The sequence below is a fragment of the Dromiciops gliroides genome, chromosome 2, assembly GCF_019393635.1.
Source record: "Dromiciops gliroides isolate mDroGli1 chromosome 2, mDroGli1.pri, whole genome shotgun sequence".
In the NCBI taxonomy this organism is placed as follows: Eukaryota; Metazoa; Chordata; class Mammalia; order Microbiotheria; family Microbiotheriidae; genus Dromiciops; species Dromiciops gliroides.
In genome coordinates, this window is record NC_057862.1 from 409,992,984 (window position 1) to 410,005,849 (window position 12,866).

General features: G+C 37.5%; 1 protein-coding gene across 2 annotated transcripts in view; it reads left to right on the forward strand.

The window, feature by feature from the left end:
• Positions 1–1,553: 1,553 nt before the first annotated feature.
• Positions 1,554–12,866, forward strand: part of MYLK3 (myosin light chain kinase 3) — an 83,757-nt gene continuing 72,444 nt past the window's right edge. Inside the window, exon 1 of one of the 2 annotated variants that reach the window (XM_043987604.1) lies at positions 1,554–1,787. In XM_043987604.1, the coding sequence (XP_043843539.1) occupies positions 1,770–1,787 (18 nt within the window). In that variant the 5' untranslated portion in view covers positions 1,554–1,769. The remainder of the gene's footprint in view (positions 1,788–12,866) is intronic. The other variant, XM_043987603.1, reaches the window with a different exon arrangement.

The following is a 12,866-nucleotide window of genomic DNA, read 5'->3' on the forward strand; positions in this document are numbered from 1 at the left end:
GTCACTTAAAACTCTCTTACCTTCAATTTCTTTATTTGTAAAAAGGGGATAATAATAGCATCTACCTCACAGGGCTGTTGTGAGGACCAGATGATATAACATATGAAAAGTGATTTGTAACCTTAAGGTGCTATATAAATACTGGTTATTATTATTGTATGAAACGTGTGAAATTTGAAAACTAGCAGAAGGGTTGCTTAAAAAAAAAAATAAGCAGTGGGGTAGCTAGGTGGTGCAGTGGAGAAAGCACCAGCCCTGGGTTCAGAAGAACCTGAGTTCAAATCTGGCTTCAGACACTTGACACTTACTAGCTGTGTGACCTTGGGCAAGTCACTTAACCTTTATTGCCCTGCAAAAAACAAAAAACAAAACCAAAATGAATAAACAAAAACCAATGTGACTATATATTCAAAACTATTACAAGAGAAGAATTTAGCATTCTTATTCCCCAAGGCTCTGTCCTGAGCTCTCTTCTGTAGAGAGCTGTAGAAATGATCATTGATCTTATCAGTTCCCAGGAGTTCAATGATCATTTCTACAGCTATGATTCTGAAATCTTCTATCTGGCCCTAATCTCTCTTCCAAACTTCAGGCTTGAATTGCCAGAAATACATGCACCATAAGTGGGAAGAGTGAACAAATTTGAGGAAGATCTATAGAGTGGTATATGCTTAGGGAATATAGGTGGCCAGGAAAGATGTTTAGATGGGCAATTTAGATTTTTTTTTTGAACTTAAATACTCCCTAAAACAGTGTTTCCATTTACATTGCAGAACACAAAAAGAGTGTTGTATGTCAATCCGTGAATCCGTTTTATACTATACTATATACTATATACATTGTATACATTACTTTAAAAACTATACTGCTTTTCTGTGCTTCCTTCAGAACATTTTGTACTCTTCTATGCATTTTAAAATGTTTCAATTATCTTCTTCTCCTTCTCCTTCTCCTTCTCCTTCTCCTTCTCCTCCTCCTCCTTCCTCTTCTTCTATCAATACTGCCACCAAACCAGATTAAAATTGGGAAGTATTTGGCAAAATAAATAAAAATAGAATAAAACAAAGATAATGTGGTTTTCTAAGCTAATCTGTGGCTCACAGGGTTTCTATTTGAGTTTGACACCACCCCTCTACACAGCTTCTCAGGAGTTGACTTGTTATGCAATGAACAGATTCCAGATGTCTCAGGGTTACCCCAAGTCTGGTAAGTTTACCCATGTGTTTCTCTAGGTTGTTCCTATTTGTTTCACAAAGCTCCTAAAAGCGTCATCATCTTTATCTTAAACTGCTCTGTGCAAGTCTGATTGTGAAGTTGGCAGCTCCTCATGGGGCGGCTTTCAGCATTTGCTGGGCTATCTGAAAATGAGACACCTGCTACTTGTGTTACTTGGTAACCGAGTTGATCCCACTCACGCACTTGTGGCTAAATGTGGTTCAGGGCCTGGGTCCAGACTCTGGAGCAGGAAATAGAATATAATATCCATCACTAGGGAAACAATGGCCTAGGTTCCTGATTTAACCCTGTGCTAATGAAAACAGTTCACTGAGCTGGTCAGCAGAGAAAGGGATTGCAGTCCTCAGTGATGAGGGAGGGGGCAAGTGCCCCGTTCTCAATTTTCTCCTGAGTCCCTTTGGTTATATCCTTGGGCAAGTTAAACAACTGCCCCAGTTTTCAGTTTACTTGCTAGTAAGATGGAGGTAATGATATTTACCTATCTCACTGAGGAATTATGAAAGCAAATATTTCAGAAAGACAATTTGACATCCATGGATGGAAGGCGGTATGTAAGTGCAAATAATATGCTTATTTTAAAATGTATTTAAGGTGCTTTCAGCAAAAGTGTTAGGTAAGTGACTATGACCCAACCAAATCAAACAATTCTGGAGACGAGTCAGAGGGGGTGGTGTAAGGAAGGTGGGAGATAACCTAAACCAAACTAAATGCTAAAACTATGTATATTTTATGGGTGAATTCATAGACTATTTTGTGCGTGTTTTCTGAAATTATGTGGAATTATCCTCCAAAGAGTTTCTATTGTTGCTCATTTTCTTAGCATCTTCAGTTTAATTTTGATTTTTTTTTCCAGAAGCTTTCCAACTTTCAGAAACAAAAACATCTCCCAACGAAAACAAGAGGGCAAAACAAATTGGACCCTGATGTTTATGTACTCCAAAGCAAAGGATTGCATTTATTTCGTAAATTGCCCAAAGGAGGCTTTGTTACACCAAAAAGAAAAAAACAGGCATAGTTGCTATTAATTCAGTATATTACCTTCTTCATGTAGAAATCCTCAGCCTCATTACTACTTAATTATCTTCAGTTCATTAGGGTCTCCACGATTAACTTATGGCTTTCATGCCATTCCTGAACATTTTAGTTTTTTGCCAAGCTGGGATCCTGAGGGAGTTAGTTGATCTTTTATAAGCTTGCTTCATCAGCTGTACCTTTCTCTGATGTGTTGTTCTCTGCCCAGGAAATTTTATTAATAATTTAGGTACACATTAACCATAATCCTTTTAAAAAATTTTACAATAGCAAGAGCCTTGACTTGAGTTTTCCAACTTCTTATTTTGAAGGCCACTTGGTTTTTTTGTTATGGGGGAGAATCTGGTGGGGTTTCAACCTTTATTATAGGACCACTTAATAGAAGTGTACAGAGAAGCATTTTCTAGAACTCTCTTCTCTTCTTCCTTTGTTTTGGAGACAGCAATTGCTCAGAAATTGCTAGATATTTGCTGATTATCTGCAGTATGAGATATTATCATTTATTATAGTTGGTATTTATATAAGGCTTTAAGATTTACAAAGGCTCTACATACCTCATATGATCCTCACAACAAATCTGAGAGGTAGGTGCTATTATAATCCACATTTTACAGATGAGTAAACCGAAGTTCAGAAAAATTATTTTGCCGAGGGGCTCACAGCTAATAAGTCTTTGAGGTGGAATTTGAATCCAGATATGCCTAACTCCGTGTCCAGCACTCTATCTAATACTACAGTTTAATATTAGCATACTTTTTTTTTGTTTTTTTTTGCGGGGCAATGGGGGTTAAGTGAGTTGCCTAGGGTCACACAGCTAGTGTCAAATGTCTGAGGCTGGATTTGAACTCAGGTCCTCCTGAATCAAGGGCCAGTGCTCCACCTAGCTTCCCCAGTATTAGCATACTTTCTAATCTATCCTATCTACCCTTGTCAGGTTAATCTTCCTTCAACATTGCTTTAACCACAATACTACCCTACTCAAGAACTTTCAATGACTCCCCATTGCAGGCCAATCAGTTGTAAACTCCCTTTGTCAGGTTCTCATGGTCCTCCCATAAGCTAGACTGTTCTGGCCAATCCAATTCTCTCTTCAATTATTTGCCCTTCCAGGTGAGCCTCCTCAAAATCCTATGAGGGGCAGCTAGGTGGCACAGTGGGTAGAGCACCAGCCCTGGAGTCAGGAGTACCTGAGTTCAAATCCAGCCTCAGACACTTGACACTTACTAGCTGTGTGACCCTGGGCAAGTCACTTAACCCCAATTGCCTCACTTAAAAAAAAATCCTATGAACAAAAGACTGCATTTCCTGCTTCTTTTCCTTTGCTTATGTCATTCTTTTTCCTAAATTCCTCTCCTTTCTGCCTGTCCAAATTCTGCCCAAAGCCATCTCAGTTCCACCTTCTCTAGGCAGCCTTCTGTATTTTGATTATTCTTCTTTAACCTACTTGTCCTCTGAACTTCTACCACATTTATAATCCATACTACACAGTTAATAGTTTAATACTATCAAATAGACTATATCCTATCAGAATAATTTGCTTTGATGACCATAACTTCCACAGTTCTCCACAATTCCTCACAGTAGCATACAGGTGATCCTGAGTTTTCATAGGCTATGCTAGTGGAGGTTGTGTATTTTACCATGCTAGAGGGACTTTGGATATATGTTAGCAACAGTATGAATCTATTGTCTGTCCATGGTCCAACTCAGCTAAGAACAGAGGGGCTCATCACCAGTAGGATAGTTGCTTGGTGATCATGGCAACCCATGAATCAAAAGTACATATTGCTCATAAATCTTCATGAATCCCTAGCATTTACCAAGTAAAGTTTAGATTTCTCTGCCTGGTATTTAAGATTCCCCACCATCTGGAGCTATTCTACTTTTCTAGCCATATCTCATATTATTCTATATTCCAATCAGAATAGCTGACAATCTGCTCCCCGTATGTACCCTGTATTATTCTGTCTTCATGCTCTTGTACATGTCATTCCTTATGCCTGGAATGCCCTTTGTCACTTCTTTGCCTGTGAAATTCTTACCTGTCTTTTAGAACTCACCTGAAATGTCACCTCCTTTGTGAATCCTTTTTCTTCAGTTCCCATGGCAGCTAGGACCTTGGACCTCATACAGCACCTTGTTTTGTAACTTTCTAATTAGCTTTTCCTGTGTAATATTGTACAGAATAGCTAGCTGTGCTTGGGTCTTATCCTCCTACTAAATTATAAACTCCATGCGGGCAAGGACCCTGCTTTCTCTAAATTTTGCTTTTTTTGCTTGGGCAATGAGGGCTGACTTGCCCAAGGTCACACAGCTAGTAAGTGTTAAGTGTCTGAGGCCGGATTTGAACTCAGGTCTTCCTGACTCTAGGGCCGGTGCTCTATCCACTGCACCACCTAGCTGCCCCTCTTTCTCTAAATTTTAAAAAATAATTTAATATGGTGCTTTGCTGTCAACAAAGTGCTTTCCTCACAGCATCCCTGTGATAGTGCAAGCACCATCATTCCCATTTTACAGAGAAGGAAAGAGAGGTTAGAGAAGCAAAACGACTTTCTAATAGTCACATGGCTGGTAAGCCTTAAAGCTAAGACTTGACCCAAGACTTTTGACTCCCCATCCAGTGTACCAGAAATCTCCTACCCTATCTATCTCCTAACAGTGCTCTGCATACAACACAAGTTTGCTCAATGAATCTAATACTTGAAAGTAATACTTTCATGTATTACTTGCTGTTGTTGCTTGTCTGTGTGTGTGTGTGTGTGTTGTCTTTTGACCCCAGTCAGACTGTGAATTCCTTGTCAGCAGGGGCCAAGTCTTACGTCTCTCTTTCTTCAGCAGTGCCTAGAACATGGTGGTGGGGACAGAAGGGGACAGCTAGTGAGTACTCAGTGAAGACTTGTTGATGGATTTTGGTAGGAACCCTGTCTTTTTAGGAGCCATACAGCTACTCTGATATGTTCATAACCCATTTTGGCTTTCTTAAGCATCATGTTATAATCCATTCAATTCATCTCTACAAAGAGTCACTTGCTCATTGTGAAGGTTGATTATATGCTAGATAAATTACATACAAGAGTTCTTGCCAGTGATGTGAATGTGAGAGATGCAGGACAATGTAATTTGGGGCATTTCCAGACCTAATGGTATGCATGTGATTTAATTGAATATGGCCAAGGCTCCCAGACCCAGTAATTTTAATTTCCATCACTCTTCACTCAGAGGAGCCAATTCTAATTACAGGCTTTTCCCCACATGCATTTTTTGGTTTCATCCTGGCAGAACCTTGACTCTTGCTTAATAACTTTCTGGATGAGTGGGGTTAGCTCAGTGGGGGGAAATTTGCCTATGAGTTAATAAACAAACTCTACTGGCATACAATCCTCCTCAATCACTTCATGCTTACAGCATCTCTCCTCAGACACCAATCAAAACTGGAACTTAGGGTGTGCTGACTCTGCCTCACTCCACCCTACCAGCAAGAGTAATCAGCAAACTTCTCCAACAAAGGCAGGACAATCAATTATTTAGTCCACAGGAGGCCTGAACTACTGTAAAATAAAATGTTTCCTTGTTTTTAAGATTTCCTAGGCCAAAAGATGAACTGAAGCTAGCTTTTTTTTTTTCTTGGCAGGGCAATGAGGGTTAAGTGACTTGCCCAGGGTAACACAGTTAGTAAGGGTCAAGTGTCTGAGGTCCTATTCGAACTCAGGTCCTCCTGAATCCAGGGCTGGTGCTTTATCCACTGTGCTAGTTAGCTTGATTTTTAAGGAGGGAGAGACATGAATAGAAGAAAGAGGCCTAGATTTTTCTCTCTGGTTCCTTAATTGTATCAAATTTTTTTTTTACTATTTTTGTGGGGGGGAGGGCAATGAGGCTCAAGTGACTTGCCCAGGGTCACACAGCTAGTGAGGCCAAATTTGAACTCAGGTCCTCCTGAATCCAGGGCCTGTGCCTTATCCACTGCACCACCTAGCCACCCCCAAATTGTATCAAAATTTATCAGTCCCCACCCCACCATGTCTCATTCTCTCAGAGCCTTACTTTGTTCTAAGGGATGGCTAGCCAATCTGTCATACTAATTTTGATTAAGTTGTTAATGGGCGAATGCATTACTTTCCCCAAGGTGAAATATTTGCCTCTTAATAGGCACCTTATGGAGACCTTAATCTAAAGGTGCAGCTTTAATTATGAGCTCTTCAAATAGTAACATGTCAGAGGGGGAAATATTTGGGAGCCAGATGAGTATTTTGGGTAACCTTTCATTCAAGGCTTTTGCCCACCCCAAGGACCAACTCTGTAAATAATGCCATCAACATTCCTTTTTTTAAGTCTAAGAGACAGGAAGGAATAATTTCCTAAAGCTGACCGGGTGCATTTAGGAGGTGCAGCTACGGGATTAAAGTATTTTAGGGTATCAGGTCACTGCTGTTCCCTCCCACCCATGGAAAGGCAAAACCAGAACAGTTTCTACCACATGAACTGAGGAGAATTCCTTCTTGCCTTTTTGGGAGTTGTTCATCCCTGCCTGGGTGAGAGGAAAACTGGCCTGGACTTCACAGACTTGCATAAGTGATTGATATAATTGTACACAGAGCCTGAAAATCTCCCATTGCAATATCATGAGAGCAAATTTTCCAGATCTGGTTTCACAGGATAACAATTTTCCTAATGTTTTCCTGGCAGAAACCTCTTGTTGTCGTCATAAACACTGACAATTTCAACCTGGCTAAGAGAGAGGAGGAACACCTTGTTCACCCATCTCCAAGAATACTCTGTATTCTCTTTAGGATACAACTTCAAAATTATTCTTTGTCTGAAGAGAGAAGTAGGAAGAGAGTAAGGGAGCCCCTAGCTGCCGCTGAGGAATGTAAGTCACTAGGCCCAGGGGATGGAGAATTGGCACATGTAGTTACTGAATTCCTGTCAGTGATTTCCAAAAGCTCATGGAGGATACAAGAAATGATGCAGAATTAGAGAAGGACACTTCTCTCCTTTTCCAAAGGAAGGATAATATAATTTGTGAATGATAAGCCAATGTACTTCTTTGATTTCTGGAAAAATTCTCAAATGCATTATTAAGGGGGTTGTTAGGGAATAGCTAGAAAAGGAAGCAAAGAATGATTACAAAGAACCAGCACAGCTTTATTTAGAACAATTCAATCCATGCAGGAATTGACCAAGCTCTCTTTGAATAGATTGGTGCAGTCCAGTGACTGGTAGGAGTACTGAATCTGGGGCCACAGGTTTGAGTCTTAGCTTCACCACTCCATACCTTGGGGAGGCTTCTTGACCTTTTTAGGGCCTCACTACAAAGTGAAGGAGCTGGATGGCTTTATGTGTGATCTTACCTCTGACTCCATTATCCTACAATATGATTCTGTGATCTTATAAATGTGAACTGCTGCTCATCAACCTTTAGACTAACACAAAAATGTGAACTATTAGGAAATATCCTTGTTTCATATATACATACAGATTTACACACACATGCACATCAGGGGAGAAAGCAATAGTTAATTTGCTTAAAATCAGAAACATGTGCATGGGAGGAATAACATCACTAACCATATGTCATGTTTTTGAATGTGTTATGGGAATATCATCTCTGACAAAATCTCTAAATTTCAGACTGATGTATTAGCTTGTTTTTTTTTTCATGGTACAATTTTCTGCTTTATCTTTTACCTTTCCAGAATGGATGTATAAACCCTTGGCTCCCACTGGTATTTACAATTCCCAATTAAGTATCATCTACAAATTTAATTAGTGCACTGTTTACTTCTTTTCCCAGAACATCCATGACAGAGCAAAATCCCAGTGTGCTAATGATGTCTGCTGGACCATTGTTTATTCCTCACAACTTCATCCCTTGTAACTTTACCTCCCAAACTTTTCATATTATCCTTATGCCTATTTAAAGTCATTGTGACAGCTTATATTTTAAAATCAAGTGGATTAATTTTTCAAATGTGTGCTTCTACAACATTTAAAAAAAGAATTGGTCATTCTAGGCTAAGCTTATTTCTCTTTTTGAAAGGGTTATTAGGCTATTCAACTAGGAAAGTACTACCAATATAGTTTACCTTGATTACATTTAGATAATATTTTTTGTTGTTGAATGAAAGTTTCATATATGTAAAAAATGAGATAAATGTTAACAGTCTTGAAAGATTTGGAAAGTCCACTGGTGTGACCAGGGCAGGTATAGATAATATATTTTAGATGTTTGTTGGGTTTTTTTGTTTGTTTTATAGCACCGACACTTTCTATATAACTAAGAAAAAATTTAGGCAAAAAGCAAAAAACCAACCAAACAGACAGACCCTACTTCCTCCCCTCCCCAGTGACCATATCTGACAGTGTATGCAACATTCTGGACCTATGGTGCTTCACTTTGGAACCAAGATCCTTTATTCTGGGTTCTGATGCACCATACCCTTCTTTTCATTTACATGCACGTTTTTTCTCTTGGATTTCCTTTCTTCACTCTGTAGCAGTTTAGACAATTTCTCTCGTTTTTTTAATTAATTCTTCATATTCATAATTTCTTAAAATGAAATAGTATTCCATGCCATTTAATGTAACAATTTGTTCAGCCATTCTTCATTCATTGGTGCCCATTTTTCTTACAGTATTTCGTTACTATGAAAAATTTTCAGGGCTAATTGACTTAGTGAATTGCAGGTCAAAACTTTCAAACTCAAGAAATCCATCAGCTTCAATCTCCTGAAGCCACAGAGATGACGGGCATGTACCACCATGCCAAACAGAGCTGGAATTTGAACTAAAGTCTTCTGACTACAGCTCCAGTGCTTGATCCAGTACGTTATGATGCTTCTCCGACTTTGTCTTTGCTTCTCTGTGTACAAACTGTATCGTTCCAGTAGAATGTAAGCTCTTGAATTCAGGAAGGCTCTTTTTTGTCATTGTATCCCTTGTATCTGAAACATAATAGTACTTGTTGAATGGATTTGTTGAATAGAATAGGATCCTAATCTGCTGAGCTCTGAGGTTCTTTATTTTCTTTTTATATCATCAAAATTTCCTTCAGTATCTCTCTTCTCTCAGATAGCCATCTTATATATCAATTTTTAAATTAAAAAAAAAACAAGGAAAAAATAAGCAGAACTGAACAATACTATGGAAAAGTCTGAAAATATGTGGGATGCATCACATTCATGAGCCTCTCACCTCTGTAAGGAGGGAGGAGAGATATCTTTTCATCTATTTTCTCTGGAGCCATACTTATTTTTTGTAATTTTGCAAAATTGGATTTTGTTTTATGGGTTTCCTTTCCATTAATATTGTTGTAGTCATTGTGTTTATTGCTTTCTAGGTACAGTTTACTTTACTCTGCATCATTTTCTGTACATCTTACCATGTTTCTCTGAACTAATATTCATAATTTCTTACAACATAGTAATATTCCATTACATTCATGCATGGCATTTGTTTAGCCATTCCCCAATAAATGGGCATTTCTCTTTTTCACAAAAAGTGATGCTATAAATAATTTGGTGTATATCTGTCAATGATCTTCTTGGGGTATAAGAATCTCTAGGTCAAAAGATATGGTGATTTTAGTAACTTTATTTGAATAACCAAATTGTTTTTCAAATTAGTTGTTCTGATTTTCAGTTTTGCCAACAATGCACAAATGTTCTTACATTCCTATAATCCCTCCAACATTTAGTCTTCCCATCTATTTTCACCAATTTGCATAGTATGAAGTGAAACTTCAGGGTGGTTTTGATATGCATTTCTCTTATTATTACTGATTTGAAGCTTTCATATAGTTATTAGTAGTTTGCAATTCTTTTGAGAACTGTTTTTCCCATATCCTTTGTCCACTTATCTATTGGGGAATGTCTTTCAGTCATGTATTAGTTGTTTAATACTAAACCCTCATCAGAGAAATCTGATATAAAGAATTTTTCCCATCTATTTCCCTTATTATTTTAGGTACTAATTTTATTTTATGTAATCAAATTTATCCATTTTTATAAAAAGCATCTATCTAAAACCAAAAGGAAGTTTTTATGTGCTAGAAGCTTTCCTTATATATGTGTATATATATATATATGCATATATATACATGAATAAGGCAAGGATGCACACTTCATTTAATATAATTCTGGAAATGCTAGCAATAGCAGTCACAAAAGAGAAAGAAATTAAAGGCTTTAAAGAAAGTTAGGCAAAGAGGAGATAAAACTATCCCTATTTGCTGATGACATGATGGTTTACTTTAGAAAATCCTGGAGAATCAGCAAGGACACTAATTGAGACAATAGCTTTGGCACAGTTGCTAGCTACAAAACAAAAGTTTAAAAATGAACAGCATTATATAATAATAACAATCCAAGAGGCAATAAAAAAGGAAATTTAATTTCAAATAAGTATAAAATGCATAATTTTGGGGGGAATCCATGCACAAAAGCACACAAAGTACATGTATAGATTCAATTACAAAGTGCACCTTAAAAAAATAAAGAAAACTTAAATAGTTGGAAAAATATTTAGTGCTCATGGTTAGGCCATGCCAATATAATAAAAATTACAATGCTACCAATGTTAATTCATAGTTTTAATGCTATATCCATCAAACTATCAAAGGGATATTTTATAGAACTCAATAAAATAATAATAAAATTCATTAGGAGAAATAAAATATCTAGAATATCATGGGCAAAAATGAAAAGAGGTAGGGATGAAGAGGGAATAGTACTTCTAGACCTCAAACTATATTATAAAGCAGCAGTCATCAAAACTATTTGGTATTGGTTTAAGAAAAAAGTCAATAAATAGAACAGACTAGATAAGGCAGAATCAGAAACAAGTGAATGCTATAACCCAATGTTCAAAAAACCAGAACACATAAATTACTTAGGAAAGAACTCCCTATTTGAACAAACTGCTGGGAACATTAGAAATTAGTCTGGTAGAAATTAACCTTAGTCCATCACCTTATGCCATATTCCACAGTAAATTCTAAGTGGATATGCATAATCTTAATATTAAAGTCCATACCATAAAAAATTAAAAGAGAAACAAATTATATACCTCTCACAGCTATGAGTAAGAGATGCATTCTTAACCAAACAAGGGATAGAGGAAATTACAAAAGTTTCCAGGTTCTGCAACTATCTACCCTTTCCCCCAAATGTGCTAGCTGAATAATTTGGTGACTATAAAAACAGTCAAATAGAACAATGAATAATAGAGTCATGACAATTTAAAATGTTGGACAAATCCTAATAATATGAAATTTAATATGTTTCAATAACCAAGATATCAGAAGCATGGTTAGATAACAGTAATAAAAAACTGAGAGTTTTGGTAGACTACAAATTCAATATGAATCAATAGTAGGCCATGGTAGCCAACAAAAATGACAACAAAACAAGACTGATGAGATCTTAGATTGTATTGAGAAATATATAATGGCCAGAAAGGGAAAAGTGATAATTTTTTGTACTCTATCCTCATCAGAGCCCATGGGTAGTATTGATTTTCAGTTCTGGGCACCTCATTTTAGAAAGCTGGAGAGCATCTGGAGGAGAGCTAGGATAGTGAAGCATCCTAAGATCATGCCATAAGATGATCAGTTGAGAGAATTAGGAAAAATATGTTGTCTGGAAAAGATAATACTTGGTGGGGTGAGGATAGGGTCAGTGGGGAGGAAACAGGTGGGTATGCTGGTGGATGTTTAACAACCAGCTTTTTTTTTTTGAGGGGATGTATGAATTATTAACATTTTAATATGTGTTATTATAATTTTCCCTAACACTTTCTTAAATTTAGAAATAAAAAATAAAATAAAAATAAATCAAGTCCTGATTTGTCGAATTTGCTGATTTTCAAGGTGTAAATAAATGATCAAATTGAAAAGTTGACAATTTTCTCTCTGAAGCCAAAATGAAATCGTTATACACTTGAGGACAGAATAACTGAGTCAGTTAGCATTTATTAAGGGCCTTCTATTCATGCAATGGACTAAGCACAAGGACTATAAAGACAGGCCAGAAAAAAAGAGGAAAGAACGCATTCTTCCACACGCATGATCTCATTTTATTCTCACAACATCTGTATGAGGTAGAGGTCATTCTTTTCTTTCTCTGCTCTTGTCCCATTTGTCATCTCCTCCTCTCTCCTCCCTTGCCTCCCATTTCCCTTTCCCTTCTTGCTTTTCCTTTTCTCTCCTTTCTACCTTCCTCTCTCCGCCTCTCTGGTTCCTCCTGGCTTCTGCCTATATGCCCTTAGTCAGACATTGGTCCTCTTCGCACTGCCTCAGCTGCTGCAGGAGCTATTTAGAGAGCTTGTTGGCTCTTTTTCTAGGAGCATTGGGGTTTTAAAGACAGGACTGAATAAGTGTAATTGATTTTTAGAGCTGAGTTTGAGCCTAGATATCATCTAATCCACTATTCTCTTCTTGAGTTGTTTTTGTTCAGTTATGAACTCTGCATGACTGTGGACTATGCTGTCTATGAGTCTTTTTTGGTAAAGATACTGGGAGTGGTTCGCCATTTCCTCCTTCAATGGACTAAGGGAAACAGAGGTTTAGTGACTTGCCCAGGGTCACATAGCTAGTAGGTGTC